This window comes from Erpetoichthys calabaricus, chromosome 15 (genome assembly GCF_900747795.2).
Source record: "Erpetoichthys calabaricus chromosome 15, fErpCal1.3, whole genome shotgun sequence".
In the NCBI taxonomy this organism is placed as follows: Eukaryota; Metazoa; Chordata; class Cladistia; order Polypteriformes; family Polypteridae; genus Erpetoichthys; species Erpetoichthys calabaricus.
In genome coordinates, this window is record NC_041408.2 from 76,641,519 (window position 1) to 76,668,748 (window position 27,230).

The 27,230-nt window shown below is 38.9% G+C and overlaps 1 protein-coding gene across 1 annotated transcript in view; it reads right to left on the minus strand.

Moving 5' to 3' along the window:
- LOC114665751 (calpain-2 catalytic subunit-like) overlaps positions 1 to 13,586 on the minus strand; it is an 82,958-nt gene extending 69,372 nt beyond the window's left edge. Inside the window, exons 1-2 of the mRNA XM_051919249.1 lie at positions 13,350 to 13,586; positions 3,873 to 3,942 (exon numbers count right to left, since the gene is read on the minus strand). Coding sequence (XP_051775209.1) covers positions 3,873 to 3,942; positions 13,350 to 13,586 — 307 coding nt within the window. The remainder of the gene's footprint in view (positions 1 to 3,872; positions 3,943 to 13,349) is intronic.
- Positions 13,587 to 27,230: the final 13,644 nt, after the last annotated feature.

The window sequence follows — 27,230 nt, forward strand, 5'->3', positions numbered from 1 at the left end:
GATATACAGTATACAGTTGTATGGTAAATTGTTACTTTCCTTCATTATCTTTCCTATCCATTAATCCATTAACTTTGAATATTACCATGTGTGAGGTGATATAATAGGGACATTCCCAGAGCTTATCTTCACACTCCTTGATCCTTTATTTTCCAGAATCTTCTAGATTATTCCCAGACACTAGGCTTATTGCATCTTTTGGACTTTTCATTTTCACTTGGACCCATTCCCTTTTTTCCTTCACTGTTAGCACTGATTTTCCCAAAGCCCAATGGACATTTCTGTCTTGTAAAGACACTTTTAGTCATGTTTCAGTTACTCATTTGTATACTCTTTCAGTCCTGCATCTTTTGTCAATATGTCACATATGACAGTATGATAGGGATTGACCTGTAGGGTCCATGTGGGAAGGACTTAAACATAACACATGTCACTTACCTGTTTTCCTCGTACACCACAGAAAAAAAATGTGGATGAAGTCCAGTGATGGCACATCTTTGGAAGTTATATTTAAAAACTCAGAATGGAAGGAGCACCATTGGCCCTAAGCTGTTATTTTTTTATCCAACCATAACTTCAGTGACTCTTAAACGGGGCACCTGTGGTACCATAACCTGTTCACAGTGTACATGCGCTAAGTCTGGAAACTGGAAATGGATAACATGATTGTCCATTTTGCCATTTCTGTTCTGCTTTTCAGTGGCATGGTGACTCCTGAGACTTGAATCTAATTGTCATCGCAGGATTTCTTCCACATTTTCAGTATGTGCATGTGAGGCTAGTTGCTGTAAATTGGCATAGGACAAGAAAATATATCTTCAAAAGAAAGCAGTGCAGAGAGTTGGCATCTGCTTTGGCGATTGGCACAGGTGTAGCTAATGTCTGAAGACAACCATTTGGTTTGCTTGTGCAGAGCTAGTAGGTCTCTTTGCTTAAGCAACTGTCCACTTGCAGGTAAAGCTGTACATGGCGGGTGCTATAAAGTAGATATGCCTGACACTCATATAAACAACATAATTAACAATAACTATAGCATAGGGGAACCAAAATGAGGAGCATTGGAATCTTCATTATAAAACTGTATAGTCAAGGTACAGTGATAAGAGCACCTGATGTGGGTGACTGCCATATTCCCACAGAGATTTACAGCTGAGAAGGGACACCTCCAGTAAAAAGCACCAAAGTGGGTGGGTACCTGCTTTGATGATTGGCACAGGAGCAGCTCAACTGTTAGTCTGCTTGTGCTGAGCTAGTAAGGCTCTTTGCTTAAAGTGTTATACGTAAGGCTGTACATGTGGGGCACTATAAAGCAGCTATATTGAGGCAAAGTTCCACAATAATACAACTGCAAATCTCATTATAATATCTGGTAGTTAGGAGATCTTTGATTTATATTTCACACATTGTACATTTATTATTTATTCAGGTTACTTACACATTTCTGTTTGGCATGCTAATGACTTAATATTATAATATTATAACAAATACATAAATATACAGTAATTATCACCGTGTTTTATCACATAACTGCAATTGTCTTGCTACTGTGTATAAATCAAACTGGTTAAAAAGTAAAAATTATTTTAATAGTGACAATTGGAAAGGATTAAATACTCAGTAACGCAGACTATACCAAGGGTTAGTGTTGTATATATTTTAATAAAATAAGGTTTTTTTAAGAAACGTTCAAGTCCAGGTGAAACTACAAAGGGGCTCCATCTTCATGGAAATTCATGGATGGTGTGAAAGGAACTGAAGTTAAAAACAACCATAATGACAATGAACATTCTGAACAAAGTATTCATCAAGTAAATGTCTTCCATGATAAAAAATAGGTTGAGATATAGTCGGGTCTATAAGTATTTGGACAGTGACGTAATTTTGTAAAATTTTGGCTCTGTACACCACCACAATGGTTTTTGAAATAAAGCAATCAAGATGTGACTGAAGTGTAGACTTTCAGCTTTACTTTAAGGGGTTTACCAAAACCATTGTATGAGCCGTTTAGGAATGACAGACATTATTCTGCATAGCCCCACACCCTCTACCCCCAACCATTCCTGAATTTCCAGGGGCTCAAATGTATTTGGACAAACTAACATAATCAGGAATATTAACAATCATTTTCAATATTTGGTTGAAAATCTGTTACAGTCAATGACTGCCTGAAGTCTGGAACCCATGGCCATCTCCATGTGTTGGGTTTCCACACTGGTGATGCTTTGCCAGGCCAAATACTTATGGACCTGACTGTTTAATAATTCTGTGTGTGCAATGGGTTTTACCCATGGTAATTTCCTTTACATATTATTTTACTTAGTAACAGGAAGATTTTAACATAACATTCTCAAACCTGTTACTTCAGCTTAGGATCACTGGGGTTAAGGAGCCTATCTAGGCAGCCATACACTCACACTCAGGGCTTATCTTCAGTTTTTCCCTCACTTCTGCTAAAGTATCAAGAGGAAAACTCATGAGAACAAAGGAAGAACATACAAACTTCACATGTACAAAGACTTAGCACAGAATTCAAATCCAGGATGCTAGGTCTGTGAAGTAGCAGCATTAGCACTACCAATTAGAAACATGTGAATTATTAACTATTTATGACCTTTCACTACAAAAGCATTAACAGATCTAACTGAACACAAAATAACAAAATCTGCCCATCTGCAATTAGTTGAACTGCGTTTACATCTGCAACCCTGGCAAGTCCTGGGCAGCTATGGAGAATGAAGAGGTGCTGACAGAATCAGCGTCAACAGCACTTATTAGTTTACACATCCCCACTGCACATCTTACCCTTAAGTGACAGGGTAGAGAAGGCCACAATTTTGGTTTGCTATTTATTTGGGGGAGTGGGATAGTTTGATGCTAGTTGGTGCAACACCCATACAAGATACAAAAATAAAGCCTCTTGACTTGTCTTTTGGATCACCATTTCCAGATTCATTTCTTGGCTCAGCTACATAATCACATATACAGTAGCATCATCTTGACTGATATCATTACTGATATCATTATGGTATTTTAAATAGATAAATCAGAGTAGTGAGAAAATAATGACAATACAAAAATGAAATTTAATGAACCTAAAGAACACTATCTCAAATGTGAATTTCCCCTTGGGATTAATAAAGTATCTATCTATCTATCTATCTATCTATCTATCTATCTATCTATCTATCTATCTATCTATCTATCTATCTATCTATCTATCTATCTATCTAATCATTAAAACGAGGCGTGACAGCTCTGTGAAATGAAACAGGCTTAACAATGCCTACAAAGTCATTTTTTCTGACGCACGGTAGTTAAATTTAACCTGAGGGAATGTTCACCACCCACTGTGAATATGTTCCCATCGTGCAACATGGGAGGGTAAACTTACATTTTGAAATCATTATGGTAAGAAACAAAGATATGCTGCCGTATTTAGAGTTAAAAATAAATGCTAACAATTACTAAATCTGGGTAGTGCAATGGTCATAACCTTATAGATCAAATTCAACCAAGCCTGTGAACTGAGAAAAAAAATCCTGACTATCGAGATGTCATTTTTTAAAATTAAGAGCACTGATCATCAGGAATCAAGGTCTAGTGAGGAGTGAAGTTGTCGGTTTTTACCTGGAGATCCTGTAAGGAGCAATCCAGCCAAAAATAAATTAGAAGCTCAAACAATGGCTACTTACAGTGTTACTTTTCAGGAAAAATTACATTTTTGAAATTGTATTTAAACTTTCAATAAACCTACTGACAGTTTAAACAGAAGCAGCTCCACCCATTTATTATATTCATCAGTTTTAAAGTATTTTATCAACTCAGAAATTCAATTGTCCCTATAAATCAATTCAGAAGTTGATCTGACTTACGCAAGGCTCCTTGGCAGGCATCTGTGCTGCTCATACCTCCGCTAGTAAACTGGGGATTGGCACATATCTCCTAAAACAAATCAAACAAAAATGAACTGCAATTTTTGAATTTCATAATTTACACATGCCCTTCAATTACAGACACAGCTATTTCAAAAATATGCATTGCAGTTATTTTAAGCAGTATACTGCTAGATTACACATGTGCAGGTTGCTCTTAACATTACTGCTTATTTTAGTAATTTGATCCAAAACATTAACACAACTCTATAAAAACTATATTCCACTGAATATAAAATCAAATAATCAAAGTATACAAGTACAGCATTTCTTAATATAAATTATTTTACCACACAATGAAAAAGATGAATTAATGGCTTCTTCATGTTAACCTTTATTATTGACCTGATATCCATCCACCTACAAATGTTTTATTAAATGCTTTTCAAACAAAGTTTGGCATCACAGGCTGGCAGGGAAACAAAGCCTAAGTAAACAGCATTAGACTCAAAGGGAAGAACCAACTTTGGACAAAGCACCGGCCCACCCATAAATGTAGGCCAGGGAAGGGACATATTTCACATTTTGAATTCCCCCAAAATTTATTTTATGATAGTCCCTACTGACTGATTATAGACAAAATGATGATTCATGTACTTTCTCGTCCCCCCATCTCCCTTCAGACCACACACATCCGTATTTGCCCATAACAGGCTAATTAATATCACAGGAAATTGTGGAAAAAAAAATAGGAATACCTAAAAAAAAGAAACCCTACCAGAAAATAATAACTTCATACAGACTGCAACTGAGCTGGGATTCATGACCTGTGCTATGGACCTGTGAGGCAGCAGCACTGCCAGCCACACCGCACAGCTGCCAACATTTAGCATTTTATATTTTTAACATTTTTTCTGGGATGCACTTGACTTAATTTATGAGAAGTTAGGCTCATAAAAGTAAAGTTATTGAGAGAAAAGAGCCTATAAAACAAAATTCAAAAATGTTCAGAGGCATGCATGGCTTTATTCATTTATTATGATCACTTTAGGGTGGTGCAGTGGTAGCGCTGCTGCCTCGCAGTAAGAAGACCTGGGTTCGCTTCCCGGGTTCTTCCTGTGTGGAGTTTGCATGTTCTCCCTGTGTCTGTGTGGGTTTTCTCTGGGTGCTCTGGTTTAATCCCACAATGCAAAGACATGCAGGTTAGGTGCACTGGCGATCCTAAATTGTGCTTGGTGTGTGTGCCCTGCGGTGGGCTGGCGCCCTGCCCAGGGTTTGTTTTCTGCCTTGCACCCTGTGCTGGCTGGGATTGGCTCCAGCAGACCTCCATGACCCTGTAATTAGGATATAGCGGTTTGGATAATGGATGGATGATCACATTATAAGCTCAAACTTTAATATCTTTTTAAGTGTCTATAAACCAAGGTCTTGTTTTTTTTAATCCAGAATCTTTTCTGTTACATAATTGCTACAACATTGGCTCTGTATAACGTTTGCTCTGTATGTGTTTTTTCTTGAAAGTGTAAAAAGAAAGCACAACACCTGGGGTTATATAAGGCTGCCATATATTCTGCAGAAACAGATTTGGTTTGGTGAACTCCTCTATGGTAAAATTGTACATATTAAGCATGCCTTTGTGTTTGTGCATACTTGCGTGCCTTCTGCTGTTATGCACCCAAAATCTGGAATAGCCTGCCAATAGGAATTCGCCAGGCTAATACAGTGGAGCACTTTAAAAAACTGCTAAAAACTCATTATTTTAACATGGCTTTCTCATAACTTCACTTTAGTTTAATCCTGGTGCTCTGTACATTCAATTAATTATCATAACTATTCATGGTAGCTCTAAAATCCGTACTAACCCCTACTCTCTCTTCTGTTTTTTTTCCCGGTTTTTCTGTGGTGGCGACCTGCGCCATCACCACCTAATCAAAGCACCATGATGTTCCTACATTGATGGATTAAAAGTCAGAAGGTCTACATGACCATCATCATCAAGTCCTTCCATCAGAACCCTAAAATACAAAGACGACTGTTCATTTATGTTAGGTAGAATGCCCAGAGGGGGCTGGGTGGTCTCATGGCCTGGAAACCCCTGCAGATTTTATTATTTTTCTCCAGCCGTCTGGAGTTTGTTTTTTCTGTCCTCCCCTGGCCATCGGACCTTACTTTTATTCTATGTTAATTAGTGTTGTCTTATTTTAATTCTTACCTTGTCTTTTTTCCTCTTTTCTTCATCATGTAAAGCACTTTGAGCTACATTACTTGTATGAAAATTTGCTATATAAATAAAAGTCGTTGTTGTTGTTGCATGCTTTTCAAAGTATTTTTCATATTTTTGACATAATTGTAAAATTTTAAAGAAATAACAGGTTATGACAAAAACAAACATATTTCTGAAAATCAACTTTAAAAACTGCTGGCAGCTTAATAGTGTCTTGGCCAATGTATTTTCTGATATATCGATTTTCACCTTATTCTCAGTTGATGAGCAACATTAAACAGCTAATAATTTTCTGTATTTTTCTCAAATATTACAAAGGCATTTTAATTCATTTTCAAACTTCTTTATTTTTTTTTGCCATATATTATAAGGGCGTTTGGGTAAGTAGAGTAGCTGAGGACTCAAAGAAAGGTTGGGGGTACCACCCTGGTAATCCCTTTTAATCAAAACAAAAAGACAGTAGACAAACAGCTGAAACAAAAAACAATATTCAAAGCCTTTAGTGTTTGGGTAAGCGTTCAGGAGCTCAGTCTTTCACTACTGTCAGCTTGGTATCTGACACCACCTTCCGGGAACAAGCCAGGTTTTTGGGGCTAAGATGGGAAGGGGAGGAGGTTTTCTCTGGGTGGTGGGGTGGGGTCTGTCATCCTTTTTGGGTGTTTTTCCTTGGCTGCCAAGGAGTAAAGAAAAGAAAGATAATATTAGCATCAGCGCCCTCTCTTGTTCCACGCTGGAACTGCTTACCTCACCAGAGCCTGGAAAGTGGTCCCCAGACATGCATATGTGACTATATATATGGACACACAAGCAAAAAGTGCAATGTACAAATATAATATTGCACAAAAGACCATCTGTTGTCTGCTTGTTTCCAAATGGCATTTTACAGATTTGCTATTAAAGTGATTGAAAAATACCAAATCTACCTCAGCTTACTGAGCTTTACTTTTGAAGTGTTTGGAAATATTTTAATATTATATACAGTGTCAATTCAATTTGATCATTTGTTTCTGCCTTTTTTAGTGCACAAACATATCCTAACAGTTAGTATTAGTGTTGATCAGCAAATTTCAGCCAAAGCATTATTCGCAGCGAATTTGCTGTGTTCGCGTTCACCCTTGTTCACCAAATTATTTACTGATAATTCAGCCAATTTAGGAGAATTTTTTTTAATACCAGCTCCCCATAATGCCAGTGCGACGTCCTCCGGAGCTGTAACAGCCCAACATTGATGGGACCACCCCCCTGGCTATATAATGCTGATCATTTGTATTACAGACTATGTGGGACAGGTATCTGTGCTTGTAGCCAAATGTGCAGGTTGATCTTCGTGTTCCATGTCAATTTATAAGAAGGGAGGCACATGCCTTATGCATGCATAATATAATAGCCACAAAGGACTGCGGGGAGTGAAAACAAACCTTGAAGGAGCCTGATGCACATACCAGAGGAGACTCTATGAAATAATAATACATAATAACAAAAGATTTATTACTACTTAAAAGATGTTTCTATCTTTTTGACGGAATAAAAAGTGCAAAGCATCAGCACAGACAGTTTAGAGAGCCTTCAGCGCGACTTCAAAAACAGAACAAGCAGGAGCTTCAATCAGGACACAGCAATTTGAATTTTCTGGCTATAAAAGACATACAAAATTTGTTTGACTTTGACTATGATTTTGGCATTTCCACTTTGTTTTGACAAAATCTATGATTGCACGTCTCTGACTGCATACTTTCTTCTTTGATATCTTGGAGGCATGGTGGTTCAGTAGTTGGCACTGCTGCCGCACAGCTCAGATCAGCTTTTTGACCACAATAATTAGTCCAGTATAGTTGGCAGATGTTTCCCTAGCCCCCAGGGACACTTTAAAGACAACTGCACCATTATAATCCAGTCAAATCTTGTGCAGTTGGTCTGTCCCCATTGACTTTAATGCAGTTCGCCAAGTTCGGTGAATATTGTGAACATTTCCGTGATTTCAGGGAAATCATGGGAAAGTGAACTCAGCAATGTTGGCTCATCACTAGTTATTATCTAGTGCTGTTTAAACAATGGATTGATTAGCTTTCAGTGATTCTCAAATAATTAACTGTATTCATATAGAGAGATACTGGTTTCTAGCCCTGTTCTTATATATACTGTAGATGTACTGCAAGAGCAGATCTCTTGTATCAACTCAAAAATACAATTAATCATGAAAATTGTCAGAAATTAAACAAAGTGTCAATATGCTGTTTTTTATGACAGTTGGAGCGCGTAGGAAGTGATGCTGTTGCTTCAATCTGTGACCTGACATCATCTCAAGTAAATGAAAATAGAATTGTAGTAATCATCAACAATCAATTATAATCTCCCTATTATAAAAAAGACTCCTGTGGGAGGGAATGACTAGGAGACGATACGTGATCTTCACGTTAAGATCACAGAAGACAAATAAAAGACCACGGCCACGGCGCGTCTTGCGGGGATATAGAACTTGAGATTCTTGCAAGGCACACCCTACTTACAAGCAATATCGGAGTACGGCCAGCAAAAAAAAAAAATCAGTAGTGTAAAGGCACGCCAGGACACACCAGATCCAGGGGTCTCCGTGGCATATAAATACGTTATAAATGAAATGTCGACGACTAAAAGATTGCATTAGCGCAAACAAAATGGAAATTAATCATCAGGACCAGGTGTAACTGAAAAATAGCAGGACAAATTGAGGTCAGAAATAAAAGGCAAAGAGCAGAAAACAAAGTCTTTTCGCATTCGCATCATTCAATGCACAAAAACATAGATTTACACAATAATGGACCATACGCTATGAGAATCTGTGGCCCCCCGGAAACAGTTAAAGCAATGGCAAGTTTAATTTCAAAGAAAAACAGCAATTCGGTCAGGTGTATATTTATGATCATGGAGAAGCGATCACAATGCGAGCAGCAGAGACATGAATGGCAAAAAGGGACAGCTGCTGTACAGGCTTTAAAATGATTGAAGGGCAAGCGCGACAGCAGCTGCCCCACCCTTCACAATGCGAGTAAGTAGCGTTATAAGTCCTGCAAAAAAGAATTTAACCAAACCTGGGGCCGGAAATAAAGGGCAATTATTGTTTAAACAAACGTCACGTGAGACAAGGCAGTGAGCCATCATTATAAACAAGTCCCAGACCATCTAACCAAGCAGTTGTTGGATTGCTTTTGGCAGACAAGCATCATGTGCTCCCAGTTCTTAAACAACGACAAGAGACAAGCAGAACAGGCAGCTCGCAAGCAGCAAAAAGACAGCAGATGATTCGATGGCATATCCTTAGTGTGAGTTCAGGCCTCCCCCCCCCCCCCTTCACAAAAGTGAGCAGCGTTATAACGTATGGCAAGAAAGAGATGTAACCACGTGCGGGGCCAGAAATAAAGGACAAGTATTGCTTTTACAAAACTTTTTAAAGTAAAAGTGAAAATAATGCACATGTAACAATTCCCATGAAAATAACAATCTCTTTAAATTGTATATCCAGTAAACCAAACACGGGGGCAGGCATAGCAAAGCGAGCAGGGGCAGAGCCCCCTAGTATTCATATAATAAAATCTTGACTTTAGTCCCATTTTATTAAATATACCAACCTAATATAATTCAGAAAATTACCATTATGACAGAAACATCCAAGCATTATCCAACCCCAGGGCGCAAAGCAGGAACAAATCCCGGGCAAGGCGCCAACCCACCCACACACACACTAGGGACAATTTAGAATCACCAATGCACCTAACCTGCATGTCTTTGGACTGTGGGAGGAAGCTCACGCAGACTTGGGGAGAACATGCAAACTCCACTCACGGAGGACCCGGGAAGTGAACCCAGGTCTCCTTACTGCAAGGCAGCAGTGCTACCACTGTGCCACCATGCCACCCTGACAGAAACATATGCATTTTTAAATAAATTACAACTTTTAAGTATAATGTTACTGACTTTAATCTGTTTTATACTGTGAAAATGTTTGCCTAAAGTAAACAAAATAACTAGTATTATACTGAAAATTAACCAAATAAATGTTAGAATCTCATAAATTAGTTTCAGTACATTATTCATCCACATTTAGTGTCTGCTTGTCCAGTTAAAATTTTATAAATGTAGCCAGGAACTGATATCTAGTATAATCTCAGAAGTGACCAGAAATAGACTTAGTGAATTTTGGAAACCCTGATAAATGAAGTACTGTTCAATATTCATATGCAGCCTTATTGTTATTGTATGTGAACCTGTTTTATAGCCACATTTCAAAACTGACCAGACATGACTGAAATGGTGAGCCTCGAAAAGTCTCCTAAATCAGACTGGGTGACTCTGCTTATGTATAAGCATATTTACACTGTATGTATAAGTATATTTACACTGCGCCACGGCATGTGGTTCGTTTATTTGACAGCCTGTAGGTCCAGAGTAATTACATTCATTGCATTCGTAGTCTGAGTCTCGATGACCTGAATTGTGTGGGTGGTTACCTACCAGGTAACGCTTGTGGTTGGTCTGCCCTCAGCAAACATCCGCCATGGTGCCCTCTTTCAGTTGCGAGAAGCAGATCATGGAATGTTGCATAGTTTACTGTCAAATAATAATAATTGTATCAGTATGCTGCTGCTGGAGTATGTGAATTTCCCCTTGGGATTAATAAAGTATCTATCTATCTATCTATCTATCTATCTATCTATCTATCTATCTATCTATCTATCTATCTATCTATCTATCTATCTATCTATCTATCTATCTATCTATCTATCCTATCTATCTATCTATCTAATGCAAAGAGTTTATTTGACAGCCTGTAGGTCCGGCGGATGTGGCGCAGTGTAAAGGAGCTTTGTCTCTGACGCTGACGTCCGAGGTTCGATTCCCTGAGAGAGGAGCAGTGCAGTGTGTACGCCTGATGAGCCCAAATGAGGGCGAAACACGTGTCGCATACTCTTCGCATTATTTGACAGTAAACTATGCAACATTCCATGATCTGCTTCTCGCAACTGAAAGAGGGCACCATGGCGGATGTTTGCCAAGGGCAGACTAACCACAAGCATTACCTGGTAGGTAACCACCCACAAAGGTCGTCAAGACTCAAGACTACGAATGCAATGAATATATATATACATGTGTATAAAATACAGATGTTTAGTAACAACCCAAAAATGACAAACAAGTGAAGCTTGTAAATTTTCATAAATTATTCGCAACAAATAAAACCAAGTTGTCAAGTTGGTCTGTTTTTCCACTATATTAATTTGTTTTTTCTCAACATGGCATAAACAGAGTAATTTTAAGAAATGCTGAGGAAATCATTATAGCATTTATGCATAAGACATTCTTAATGTTTAATATTGTAGAAACATACTGTAACCCTAAAGCAAAATATCAACAATCATTTGAAAAATGACCAGCCCTAGGTTGAATAGTTTCATGAAATTTAGTTTTCAGGTATCATTAAGAATATGTGTGGAAATAATGTTTCAAATGGGGGTCTCCTTCAATATGACATAAGAGAGAAAAGGGGCCAGTGGAAAACTAGCACTTTTGCATTTTTTTTACTTTTTAAAATATTCCTAAAATCACCCCTTATTTGAAATGGCTGTTCAAAGACAAGTACAGGTAAACTTTTGGAATCATGCCCACTTGATGAATTTTGGGACTGTATTCTTATGCATTCCTCTGTATTATGCCTCATTTTTTGCCTTTGTATTCTCAAGCCCTGAGCTGTGTGTCAAGAGTCTTAAACAAGATCATTCTGCAAAAGCTGTAGGGCAGGGCTATTCAATTAGAAATTCATTTGGGCCAGATTTTCAAACAAAGAAATTTAGCTGGGCCAGATGTTTTTAGCACCAAGTAAGCAGCAGGTAATGACAAATTTTAAACCAACATAAATTAATATATTCAAAAAGAAGTAATGTTTATTTGTTGTTTTCCTTACAAACGTGGTCAAATCTGACACAGGCACATCAAAAAAGTGCATAAAAAACAATAAAAAAGCTATAAGTGAACAGAATCTGAGGTAGTAGCAATTTTTTTCTACTTTTGAAATAAAAAATAAACATTTTTGTCATATCTGACCTAGTCACATCTCAAAGTGCATAAAAATAAAATAGTGCACAGTATTTGCAATAACATTTGTTTCTCTTTTGAAATAAATACTTTGGTCATATAATGATAACTTCTTTATGTTTACATGGTGTTCTTCTTTCTACTTAAAACACTGCACCTCACGCAGGATGCAAACCAATGTTCTTTTTATTGCAAGGCATCAGCAACACAATTGCACCATTCCACTGCACTGTCACCCAGTTATATCACAAAGTGTGCTTAACAGAATAAAAAAGAACTATCGGTGCTATCAAAGCTATCAGTGCAAAGCCATAACAAGTGAAAGCAGAAACTAACACACATGAATACAATGTCTACTGCACACTGAGGGAACACAGGTTCATTTTATTGTGAGGTGTCTCACCACCGCATTCTTGGGGGAAACCACTTTGTGGGGGCCCAGGGCACCTCCCTAGAGAGAGCTGGGAGACAGGATCAGGGTGAGAGGGCAGTGAATGGTAAAAGAGCAGGAAGAGATTCCCTGGGAGAAGCAGCTCCTTCGACAGATTGTCACAGTATCATAGACTACTACTACCACTTGTAGACACACCACAGCATGCTGCGTTGTTGGTTAAATGTTGCTAGGCTTCACGAAGTGTTGAATTCATGGTCTGTACAAATGTTGGGATTTCTGAAGGCTTTCTTGGTTTTGCTCTGCATTTCTGGCGGGACCATGGGCTGGGCCACTCGAAGGTTGCTTCTGGGCCCCATGTGGCCCAGAGGTCACCATTTGAATAGGCCAGCTGTAGGGCATCACATTAAATCCTATTGCTTAGTGCTGCACCTGAGATGTTTACTACAAGACGTGGAGGACCCTTCTCTTTTGCTCTGTCTGTTCCTCTCCCTTTTACACAATCATTCACAATTTGTGCTTTTTCCTATTTATATATGGCTCCTTTAATAAAAAGCACTACCACAAATCCATTTACAAGGCAATTACAAGAACAACAAATCAACAGTATTCACTTGAAATCAGTTCACATTACTCTTCTTTTTCTTTTGCACAAGGAGTTCATTTTAAGGTTTAATGAAATTAACTGACATGTTGTGGCATCACTCTCAGGCACATCAGATACCCACAACCATATATTTACTGTAAGAAGTTTACATATCTAATAGGAACAAAAAAAGGATCACAAGGTACTCACCCCTGGCCTTTTCCAAACCACACCCTGGGTTTTGGGTGATTCAGGTCCCAATTCATTAAAGCCAAGAGAGCTTGGCTCACCAGGAAATGTATTATCTACAAACAGTGTTCCTGCCTGAAGGCAATTTTTATTTAGCACGTAATAGTCTTGATTCAGATACTTTGCAGGATGGTCAAGCGTGCCAATTCCCGCAGCCAAATCCTTTTGCCTGGCTAGCAAATTTACCATACCTGACATTTTGAAGGCTGTGCAAATGGATACACAAGCAGAACCGTCTCCTGCTGAAATATGCCTTTAGGTTGGTCACTTATAAGGCATCACTGACGTAGCAGAAAATATTGTGAAGGTGTGTGCTGAAGGGTGGAGTTAACCTAGAAAGACTTGAATATATTTTAAGGCTCACTCAAAGTGCTGATAGCAACTGTGACAGGATGATCAGCTGAGAAAGGGTTGCAAGGTGGCAGAAGAGACATAAGTGTGACATTAAACACTAGAACAGGCCTGACTAGGACAGGTGTTTTGGAGAGTTGCCCATTCTGGTGACCAGACAGCAGACAGGAGATGCCAGGGGACTGTAAGCTCTCTAACAATACATTGTATCAAGACCAAGAACTAACCAGTAGGCCAACACAACAGGAATGTCTTCAAATACCTTTAGCATGCAGATCTTCTTAAAAATATTTATCTAATAATTAGTGAATAGTCTTGCAGAAACTTTCACATGGTATGCAAAAAAATTAAAGGATCTTCCCTTACAAGCACTTCCATACATGTTATGTTAAAATGGCTTTCTCATTCGTCTAATAAGTTCTTCCCACTTTCAGCACTCGAGGAAAGAAACAAGTTCCATCTACCCTCACAGATGTTATCAATCACTACAAAACTTGTTAAACTGATAAACTGATGAAGCTTACAGACATTTACAACCAACCCTGAGCTGCAATCTCTTACGTATTTTACTCTTACCAGCAAAATTAAAAAAGTATCAAATCCCTAAAACATCAACCCATCAAACTTAATGTACTGTATACACAGTGAAATTTATATCTACAGAGAAGCACAAGTAACATGGTCCAAAAATATTAATGTAACCTATTCAAAAATTATAATTACGATGAATTAGCCAGCCTGAATAAATACAGTTGAATCTATAGGAGTACTAATATTAGCCAAATAATAAAGGAGAAAAATATCCCCCCAAATTTGTGTGGTTATTGCTAGTTAGACTACAGACAGACACGTCTTGTGGGAGAAAGCACATTTTTTACTAAATGCAATTTACTGATTGCACAATTTGTGATGGCAACTTGACTTTAGCAAAGCAAACATACTTGGTGAACATTCCCAACAGTAATCCACACTGATGAATACATTTACATTTGGCTTTGACAGCAGTAGGCTCCTTTCAGCTCAAAAATTCACATAGCTTTAGGCTCCTCACTAGCGACATCTTTAGCTGGGGGGCTCCCAGAGCATTAGCCCCTGATCTCAGGTGCCCAGCCACTAGTCTTTGAGAGTATCAGCCCCACACTGTCTCTTGTTCTCCAGCTTCTAGCCACTGTTCTTTGAGATGGAACCCCACTTCCTGCCTCTAAGGTACACGGCCAGCTGGCACAAAACTCCATGGGGGACGCCCCCCACTCTTCCACCATGAAAAACTCCATGGGGGACATCTCCCCTCCTACTTTCTTCAACCACAGAACCCCTCCATTTCCAACATTTGACTAGCGAAATTAACAGAGTGGGGCTAAGCATGCAAAAGCTAGAAATGTTTCTTCTCCTCACCATTTTCCTTTCTCTCCATCACACTGATTCACATTTTTTAAAACTGAAGTGGTGACATCTCTAAGACCCACTTAGGCTGCTGAACAATGGGAACTTCTGAAAACACAAATGCTTACAGAACAAGACACACTCACACAGTTCATTGGAAAAACAACCCAAGTGCATGCATTACTATGCAACACCATTGCACCCTTATGACGACTTCTAGATTTTTTCATATTATCTTCTCAGTATGGACCACTGCATGTCAGTCTATTGCTTTGGAGTCTGATTAAAGTTTTGAAATTATGAAAGTGGGGTGAAACTTTTACCTATTTGTTTGTGTTATTGATGTTTTAATACATCCTGATCATAATTCTACAAACAAAATCCTGTACAATATGTCTGTCTGTCTTTCTGTATTCTCAATATCTCTTAAACCACACAGGCTGTTTCTTATACACTGATATTAAGATTCTTCTATACAGATATTAGCTTTTGAAGATATTTCCTTCTGGTAGGTAACTGGAAGCTGAAGAAAAAAAAATATATATATATATATATATATATATATATATATATATATATATATATATATATATATATATATTTTACTTAAGCAAAATACAAGAAACAGACACATATACTCACTGATCAAAATATTAGGAACACCTGTATACCTGCTTATCCATGGGATTATCTAATCAACCAATCATAGGGAAGCAGCACAGGACATTAAATCACACAGATACAGGTCAGGAGCTTCAGTTAATGCTCACACCAAACACCAGAATGGGGAAAAAATGTGATCTCAGTGATTTCGACTGTCACATGATTGTTGGTGAGAGATTGACAGGTATGAGTAAATCTTGAGAAAATCTTCTGAGAATTTCATTCACAGTCTATAGCGTTTACTGAGAATGGTGCAAAAAACATCCAGTGAGCAGCAGTTCTGCAGATGGAAATGCCTTGTTCATGAGAGAGATCAGAGGAGAATGGCCAGGCTGGATCGAGTTGTCAGAAAGGCCTACAGCAATTCAGATAACCACCTTGTACAACTGTAGTGAGGAGAAAAGCATCTCAGAATGCATAACACATTGAACCTTGAAGCAGATGAGCTATAACAGCAGAAGACCACGTTGGGTTCCAGTCCTGTCAGCCAAGAACACAAAGCTGAAGCTGTAGTGGACACAGGCTCACCAAAACTGGACAGCTGAAATCTGGAAAAAAAAAAAAAAAAAAAAAAAAAAAAAAAAAAAAATTAGCCTGGTCTGATGAAATCTCTTCACGATTTCTGCTGAAGCAAATAAATGATGGAATCAGAATTTGATGCCAACAGCATGAATCCATGCAACCAACCTGCCTCGTTTCAACAGTACATGGTGGTACTGGTGGTGTAATGGTGTTTGTTTTCTTGGAACAGTTTTGACCTGTTAATACCAATCAGCTATTACTTGAATGCCACAGCCTATTTGGGTTTTGCTGCTGACCATGTGCATCCCTTCAAGACCACAATTTACCCATCATTTAATGTCTACATCCAGCATGATAATGTACCCTGTCACAAAGCAAAATGGTTTCATGACCATGACAATGAATTCAGTGTTTTTCAGTGGCCTTCCCTGTCTATGGATCTGAATCCAATAGAATATCATTGGGATGTGGTAGAAAGGGAGATTCACAGCGTGAATGTGCAGCTGACAAATCTGCAGAAATTGAATGATGCAGCTGTGTCAATGTGGACCAGAATAATAATAATTAATTACATTCATGTAGTGCTTTTCACTGATGTAGGGGAAACACTTCAGCCATTACTAATGTGTAGCACCCACCTGGATGATGCCACAGCAGCCATTATTGTGCCCGTATGCTCACCACACATTAGCTGTAAGGTGGTAAAGGGGTGAGAGAGATAGCCAATAAGAGACAGGGGATGATTAACCCATCAAAGAGACATACTGAATGACTATGCTGTGGGGGGCAATTTAGCCTGGTCCTTGGGATATACCCTACTCTTTACGAAGGATGCCCAGGGGATCTGTTATGACCACAGAGAGTCAGGACCTTGGTTTTCATCCAAAGGACGGCACCATTTTTACAGCATGGTGTCCCTGTCACTGTACTGGGGCATTGGAATCCACATTCAGACCACAGGGTAAGTCACGTTGACACCTCTTCCAGCAGCAACCCAATCCTTTCCTGGTTGGTCTCCCATCCAAGTACTGGCTGGGCCTGAACATGCTTAGCTTCAGGTGAATGACCTCTTCTGAAGTGCTTGTGGTATGGCTACTGGATCTCAAAGGAATGTTTGCAACATTTTGTGGAATGCATGTCATGAAGAATTGAGGCTGTTTAAAAAGAACAGTATTAGTAAAGCGTTCTTAAGCATTTGCTCAGCAAGTGTATATAGTAAGTATGGTCAGCAGGTACTTTTAAGTAGAAAAAACAATCACTATTACATACCATACCATAGTATCTTCTAAGCCCATTTAATCCTGGGCAATGTCGCAGGGGAGTTGGAGCCTAACTCAGCAAGCTTAGGGAGCAAAGCAGGAACACTCCCTTTGACCAGGCACCAAATTATTATTTTGCCTGTGTCTAGCACATATTTTGGCCGCTGTGACAAGTAATTCACTCCAGGCATCATAAAGGATTGGGGCAGCCACCCATCTATTATATCCTGGCTGCAAAAGTTTAAATAATAGAACAGAGGTGTTCACAAGTCCAAAACAGAATTGTCAGACTGGAGGTAAAAAGCCCTTTATAGGCCTGTAGAGGAAGTGACATCACGTGTCATTTCTTCAATTTGTGTTCCACTGTGGCCCGCCCCCCGGTCTGATGTGGTATTACAATTACTCAAGCCCTTTAGCTGCCTCCTACTCACACGTGTGTGACACCGCACACGTTTTAAAAAAGGCTGAAGTTAATGGTAAGCAGTGCCAGATTAACCACATGACCGATCACGTAAGGGTGAGTGGCCAAGAAAACTAAGCATCTTTCACATATTTAGAAGTAGGGGTGAGTAGATTTAGACATATCACTTAAATTTTGGAGGGTTGTGTGATTATATAAAGCCAACATTGATACCAAAAAGTAACAATAATGTGGGTTCACAATTAACTTTTGTAATATTACACAGAACAAAATGAAAAAAGGACAATGATGAAGGTTGATTTGCCAACACTGCTCACAGACACAATGCACTAAATGCTTGCTGCTATGACTGAAATTGTGGAATGTACACACTTGCAGACTTTAGGTTGACTTTTATACAAAATAAACCGCATACCTCTGGAGTCAGTCACTGACATGGGTGGTTATGAAAGAGCTTAAAATATATGAGCTGCACACTCCCAGGCCATGTGCACCTTTTACATTTCATTGTAATTGTCTTTTTTCTAGGGCACCTTTGTAAAGGGATATTATCATGAAGTCAGTGGAGTCTTAAATGTGAACAGACAACATTTTTACCTTGTGTTTACTCCGTGCTACGTATTAAACCTTGGAAGGATAAAAGGTTGAACTTGTGGTGCTCGTGAGTCGACTCCATACCCTGAATAACACAAAGGAAGCCCAGGTAAAATGATAAATGCATTTCTTAACAACAATAGCTAGACACACATAGGTAAACACTGAAGAAATAACTAGAACACACAATAAAATCAAAGTCTCTGTAGGCCATTCTATTACAATAAAAGGTCTACTCATGGGGTGGCTTGGTAAACGTGCCCACACCAAAAGCTCCAAAGGTAAGAAAACAAAGATGTAGTGTGCTGTAGGGCATCTCTTCTTGAAAAACACTCAATAGTAAACTGTGAAATATTTTTGATGAAGCTGAGGAAGTTATGACAATTTTGCTCTTTTGTCTTTGCTTGCCCCAAGATAGTGGCATACTGCCAAACCGTAACTGTAAAGAATAAAGGTTAAAATGCAATTTGACATTAAAGCTAAAGGAGAATTACCTGTAGTTGTAATGGAATCTGAAAATTGGAGGGAAATCCTTAATACTGAGACAGTGAACTTGTACCTGGGATTACACGCTCAACTTCTTGTCATGCCGTGTTACTGACACCTATAATTTAGTAATGAGACCGAATTTACAGCCTTAAGTGTAATTCCAATCACTGTGCCTTGATGAAACTTTAATAAAGGAAAGTAAAACTTCTGCACTCAGAGGGTACGATGTTCTCTAAAGCAGGGGTCGCCAAGTCCGGTCCTGGAGGATGACCGTGACTGCAGGTTTTCATTTTAACCCTTTTTTTAATGAGTGCCCTGTTTGTGCTTAATTGAATTGCCTTTTTAAGATTTGTACCCCTGATTGTTCCTCTGATTATTCCTCTGAATTGTTTAATTTCTTTCCTTAAATGGCACCCAAACAGAAATGAAATGTGAAGTAAGTGAGCCAACAGAAGACCAACTAAGTGAGGGCCTCAAACTCTAACCAATGTCACTCCAGCCAGTTGCTTAATCAGGCGCCGAGTCTTGTTGTTATTTAAACCCGTTCTTTAATTCCATGGCTTGTTGCTGCTCTCGTGGTGCAATAGCAGACATTTCTGAAATTGATGATTTTCTCTATTCTAAGGTCATTGTTAAAATGTTTTGGGGACCTAAGCAGACCAACATCCCTGAAACCTTCATCTTTCTTTATTTTCAGATATTTTATGATGGACACCAGTTGTTTTGGCTCATTTTGCATCTCATTATTGTTTGGCTGCTAATTAAGGAAAAAGAAACAATGACAGGATCTGAGTCTTCAAGAGCGAGTCAATTAAAATTAATTCAAAAGAAGTTAAATATGAGTAAATAAGAGTAAAAACAGGTCACTCATTAAGAAAACTAGAATGAAAACCTGCAGCCACGGTGGTCCTCCAGGACTGGTGTTGGTGACCCTTGCTCTAAAGTCAAGTTGTACTGCTCCAATAATAACACAATCAACACAGGGCCTGCCCTGGCAAAAATGTTCAGTAATGTTTTGTACATCCACAAAGTAAATCCAGCAGATTAAAACATTACAACAGTTTTGACAAGTGCAGATGAACAAAGCTTATTCAAACAATTTCTCTAAAAAAAAAATCAAGTAGAGTTTGAAGGTCCCCAAAGTCCTACTGTACACCACCCTACTAGATAACTTACCCCAGGGGTAGGCAATGTCGGACCTGGAGAGGTGCAGTGGCTGCAAGTTTTCATTCCAACCCAATTACTTAATTAGAAACCAATCTTTGCCAACCTAATTTATTGGCTTGTTAGTCTGCAATGTTAAGTTCTTATATCATAGATTTTTTCCTTTCCAAGGATATCATCTAAATGATTTGAAGCCTGAAACGGATAATTTTCAGTTTTGGGTCGTCTTTTATTTAACCTGCTTCCATTTGGTAGATTTTTACAAGACAGCAAGTTTAATCGCCATAGCTACGCTGATGATACCCAGATCTACTTGCCCCTTTCTACAAATGGTCTTAGTCTACTGATTCACTGTGTGATAGCCTACAGCTAATTAACATTTGGATGCAGCAAGTGTCAAGTCAAGTCAAGTTGGGGAGCATGCACTGGTACAGTGCGTTGCCGCACCCACTACTTGACGAAACAACTTGGGATCCCAGTTGGCAACCCCCCAGGCAGACGCGTGGTCCAGTCCCACCCTCCAGAAATGACCCTATATCTGCCGCAGCCAGGTATTACGTGGGCGACCCCTTGGCCTGGTCCAGCCACTCGGGTCCCCAACAATGAGGATCTTACGAGCCGGATCACCCTCGGTGAAACACACCACATGGCCATAGTGCTGTAACTGACGATCCCTCACACTGCAGGTAATGTGCCTCATTCGGGACTCCATGAGCAACCGCTCATTCAACACAAAGTCAAACCAACGGTACCCAAGGATTCTCTGAAGAGACATAGTACCAAAGGAGTCCAGTCTTCGTCTCAGGTCACTGGATAGTGTCCATGTCTCCCAACCATATAGCAAGACAGGAAGCACTGTCCTCTAAAGATTTGGACCTTCATCCTTTAGCATAGATATTGGGAGCGCCACACACCCCTTTCCAGTGACGTCATGACCCCCCATGCACTCCCAATCTGTCTACTGACTTCATAAGAAGAGTCACCAGAGACATGAATGTCACTGCCAAGGTAAGTAAACCTCTCAAATGTCTTTCAATTAAATAAAGATAAAACTGAATACTATTTGGCAATAAACAGGAATGATGTAAAAGTACTTCTTGCTTACAATCCTAGGCACTAAAGGCTGTAAACCCAGTCAAAAATCTTGGGGTACTTCCAGATGCAGATCTTAGTTCCAGTAATCACATTAAAACAGTAACTAAATTTGCATTTTATCATCTAAAAAACATTTCTAAAATCAGACATTTGATGTCAATAAAAGACTTGGAGAAACATTATCTATGCCTTTATTTTCAGCAGAGTAGATAACTGTAATGTTTTTTTCCTCAGGCTTGCCAAAAAAAACTATTAAAATATTACAATTTGTTCAGAATGCTGATGCCAGAATGCTTGCCAAAATTAAGAAAAGAGAACACATTACTCCAGTACTAAGATTGCTACATTGGCTTCCAATCAACTATAGGATTTATTTTCAGATAATGTTTTTAGTACATAAGTCACTAAACAGCTTAGGCCCAGAATACATCACAAAGATGCTAACTATTTATAGACCCAATTGACCTCTGAGACCCTTAGGGTCCAGACAGCTGGTAGATGTCAAGAAAGACGGAAATGGCTTTTAGCCAGTATGCAACACAAAAATGGAATAATCTACCAAAACATGTTAGAGATTCCCCACCAGCAGAAGCTTTCAAATCAAATTTAAAAACATTATTTTTCGGTGCATTTGGCTGATTGTATATTGTGCTGCACTGTTTCTGAACTGAAATGCTGCTGTGTCATCATTTATTTCTCATTTTACGTACTGTTTTAACGTTCTGTCATTTTTACTGGTTGGGTTGGTATTTTATTTTTTTTATTGCATTTTATCCTTATCATATAAAGCACATTGAATTGGCCTAATGGTACAAAATATGCTATATAAATAAAGTTGCCTTGCTTTGCTTAATAAGGAAAAGAAAGTCAAAGGAATAGTGGACTTAAAAATGCAAAAAAAGAATATATGACAAACTGAATTACTTGAAGCAGTTGATTCAATTAGTTTACTGGCAAAAGTCTCCTTTCATATGAAATCCTTCTGTTCTTGACAGTCCCAGTGTACCTTTGGGGCAGCTTTGCTATGTGCAACAGCGCAGCTCTTTTGATTAAAAAAATATCATAGGTAATTTTCCTGACAAGCGGTAACATATTGAGAATGTAGGTATTTTGTAGTGCAAAAAAAGTCTTTCTTGAGAAATTATCTTGAACTTAGAAATTTCTAAGGTTTTAATTAGACAGACAACTTTACAAATGAAGTTAAGCTGTGTCCCTCTTTCTTGGTTTTCAGATGTATCAAGTAATTTTTTTAAAAAACACTGAACAATGAAGATTTTGCTACCTGCACATTTTTGTCTATATCTTCTGGATTTTGCCCTGCTGATCACAAAAATATAAGTACATTTTTCCTATCATGCACCGTTCTATTGCAAACACCTATTTCTTTCTTTCTGTCATATTATAAATATACATACATTATATAGTACAACATGTATATTATGAAATATATATAAAGCATATACAGAGGGGGCTAAAAAATGTATACACACTTTAACAGGTGTTATCTCTGGACTTTTCCAAAGTTGAATCGAATTACATCAATGATGTGTAGTATGACATTATCTCAGAAGATGTTGTTACTCGCATAAATAAAACCAGGTACACTGGCCACTGTTCGAGAAGTAATTGAATCGGCATGCACATCAGTCGCACTGGACTCTTTAGCCAATGGTGTTCAAAAGCATTCATCCCTTGGACATCCACAAAGTAAATCCAGCAGATCTACAATGACCCTGGAGGGGTCCCAACAATGAGACTTTCATTTTCAATTGCACAAAACACTTAAAACTATAATGCATTGAAATTTTTTACACACCCAGGGACAACCAGTGACTTTGACGAGTGTGAGAATAATCCAGTACAGCAATTTTGCTCAAATTTCAAAACAACCCCATTGGTAGAAGATGACAGACATCACTGCTGATTGTGAAGGGACCTCCCTATGACAGTTCAAGCTTCAGAGCCCTCGAAAATGGTTCTAAAGAGTCTCATGACATTAAAGATGGGTGCCATGAGGCTTCCATGCAACCCGGATAGTACCTCCTATCAGGGCAATCCGCCCTGCAGCAGAAGAGTACTCCCGGGTCCGTAATAAAAGGGACCGCACTCCCTTTATCCAGAGGGGAGTCGGAAGTGGGAGGAAGAGATGCAACACTCTGCTGGACGAGGGCAATGCAGTGGTGAGAAGAATATTGTGAGAAAGAGACAGAAATCTGTGCTTTGTGTGACTTTGAGTATTTTGGTGTAATAAACACACCTGTACTGTATTTGAATCTAGGACTCTGTGGTGTGTTTGTGTTTTGGGGGATTAGGGCTTGCTGATGCCCCTGGTTCCATCCACAATACACATTACAGTAAATCTATAAATGAACAGATCGTATTTATTGCTCTATGAGATATTTCTACATATTACTGACTGCTCAGATGAATGATTATGTTCACAAGTTATGGAGTTTATGTCTTTCTGTATTGCCTTAAGTGTTTAGAAGTCAAATAATTGTGAACTGTGAGAGAATAAAGGGAACGAACAAGGAGTAATATGGTTTAGTGACTTGGTGAGCTGTGTACATTAAAAAGAAATACATAGCATTTGTTATAAATAGTGTGCGGAAACTGCTGAAGGGGTTAAGTAAAGAGACACAGTGTTCTAGACGGTGGTTTAGGAAATTGGCTGATGTCATGGACCCAATAAGACAGTTGTCATGTACACACACTCCATAAAAGAGTAAGAGCTGAACTTAAGAGATATTGAGAAAGGACAAGAATGTAGTAGAATGAGACTTTTATTTGGGTATGTAAGCTAATTTCGAACTCCCCACACTAAAGAACCAATGACAGTAAATGTCAGGGGATATGTAAGCATTAATTCAGCAATGTTATGTAAATTAATTTATCTATAAATATGAGTCTCTGCCCTTGGGGCCATTCCTTCAACACTCATGCTCAGGGCTCTATCCCTTAGTAGACTGATGTAACAGGGCGTTGCCTCTTCATGAAGAGAAATTAAAGACACATGAACAGGCTTCCTCCTGTCTGACTTCTGACTCAAAGAGGTCCTAGTTGAGGACAAGATTTCTTTCCTTAATAAATTTCCAATTTATTTCTTCCAAAGAACCTAGCAATGGATTCATGCACCAGCTTTAAGAAATAATGCAATTTTTATTTGATTATTCTAATAGTGTAACATTACAATACTGTTTTGATGGGCATCCTGAGTAAATCTGAAACACTGCCAGTCACAAAATACATTACTGATTCAGAGGCTCATTATATTGTGAAAGCTAAGGAGCAATATATATTAAAATGTATATAATATTTATTATATATACAAAGCTCCCCTCTTCACAATACAAGTGGCAGAGATGCGAAGTGGCTGGCGCATAGCGCAGGCCGGGGTTTGTTGGCGAGTGAACCCAATATAAATAATAATTTTTCTTTTGTACATTTACAGATTTTACTAATATTCTGGCCACAACTGGGGATTGGACACCAAAGGCACCAGGGGGGTTTGCCCTAGTATATTGTAAAAGAATACCAAAGGGACATAAAAACCGTTGGAGCACCAGAGTGATCCCCATTTAATAACAGGTAGTTTGCCTCAATCAACAAGAAAACAAAAGCAGTGCTAATGCCTTGTCAGGGGCAAAATGTCTTGCACTGACATGAGTTGATTATGACTACCTACTTCCAGTAAGTAGACACAAGTGGAAGAGATGGAACATCCAGACAAAGGGTCAAGGGTCTTTCAGGCTTCAGTTGTCATACTGGGAACACAAATCACAGTGACAACACCATCCCATGGCTTAGGGTGCCTGAAAATGCCCCCTAAAGATCTGTGTACGACTATTGTCACACACATATTCATGGGAGGCAACTGATCAGATTAAATAATTGTAATTGTCCAAAGGACCAAGGGTGGCGTTGTCCACTACCACCTTCTTTCTTTCCTCCACTGCAGACCTACAGAAGGAAGTCCCACCTGAAGACTTCACTTGCAGTTCTGATCCATCTGGGCACATCCCTTACTGTCAGCCCTCTATTTAAATGCCATTTTAACCATTTGTATTCAGGTCTGTTGTGAACTCATTCTGTAAAGACCACATTTATTGCACATTTCATTACATATTTCAAGTATACAGGGTGGCTACCCCAAATCTTTGTCTTGTTTAATGTGTTTATTCCACACCATATATATTAGTAATAAGAGAACACAAACAAAAGTAAAGGCTTGGGGCACCAAATGGTGATCCCCATATATTGTGAATTTTAGCAAACAATCTTTCATAAAAAGGATGTCTTTACAGACAGGAATCTTCGACCAGATTAGGGAGAGATGCCAGTGGTGCCTGTTATGAAGATGATGAGGTGGAAAAGGTGGGTTCAGGTGGCCAAAACTTGGAAGTGACGTCAAGCATTGTATTCCCATGTGTGTCGTTATAAACTCAACAGGATGCCAGTGCAGCACACTACAACCTGACAGAGAGCGGAAAGACGGCCAGAGGGTTTACAGTGGAGGAAAAAAAAATTTAACAAGGTTTGGGACTTACCGGCAGGTTGTTTCTGTATTTTTCAGACATTGTGCTATTTGTTCTAGCTACGGGCCTCATGTGTGTAGTATGCAGTGTTTACCAGACAGTGTTTTAAAGTTAACACCGATGTTAAGTGCAGTCGCGGATGTCTGGGAATCCAGAAAGACAGACACAGGGGAGTCCATTTTGTTTAGCAATAGATGTACATTTATCTTTTTTTTCTTAGTAATTTCAAGGTTAGGTGGAATTATGTTTTGTTATGTTAGTGATCGATTATGTTTATTTGTTTTTTGACGCTTTCATATTTATTTGAGGTGTGCAATTCCTGCTGCAGGACTGAAATGGTGTCCTCTTGCGTGTATACATGCCATATGGGAGAATTTAGTTGTCTTTGTAAGTCCAGTTGCGGCCAAAGGAGGCAGAGTTTTTCTGATCGATCATGGAGATTTGAAAGATAGGGTTAGTGTGGAAGGTAAACCAGACGTAGAGGGGGCTGATGGCAGAGCAGTTGGTTGCTGTTAATGTGCAGCTTGAGGTGCCTGTGAACCGAAAACAGCTCCTGCGATATTTTTGCATTTATGGAATGGGCTGAAGAAGAGTCCAGTTTTTGTTGCTTTTGTTTTCTTTAAGGCTGCTAATTCCCTTTTAGGTAACTGAATAAATATCAAGTTAAGAGCCTTTGTTTCATTTATTTTCTTATTCTCTCTTTGTTTTTTCATTCTCTCAATAAGAATTATTTTAACTCTGGACTTCATTTTTTGTTGTTGTTGTTTAATGTATTCATACACGTTTTTCTTGAAAATATTTACACCAAGAACTGTGAGGTTTTTTTTTTTTAAACTATTGTAGAATAAAAATCAACCTCTTTTTGTACATCTGCCCTTCTTGTGCCTCTCTTATTATACCCTGGGTCCTGGTCGGTCCCGAATGACTAGCAGGCCATTTGCTTTAGTAGACGGCTTGTAATTTTCAGAATCTGCAGAGGAAAGGAGAGGAGAGGGGTTAGGAGGCAGTGCCAAACTCAGACTAGGGGTGAAAAAGTCGCCAAGCCCTGAAGTTGTCTCCCAGGCACGTGTGTGCGACTGTGTACAAAGCTAGAGGCTACATCTAGACTGACTGACGGACAAGAAAAATTTGGCTATTTACAGACAACCTAGTAGAAAACAAATGGCTCAGTTAGTAATCGATCAATTACTTGGACCAGAGGGCCCACAAAAACCCAGCTTCACAGAAAGTAAAGTTAACTATGGAAAAAAATGGAGAGCCATGGTGATGGTTTGCATTTAATACTCAGAAAGAGCGATCCTGCAGCTTGTCTTAGCAGTCGCAGAATATTACAGAAAGTAGCAGGTTTGTCTGCAACTCAATGACA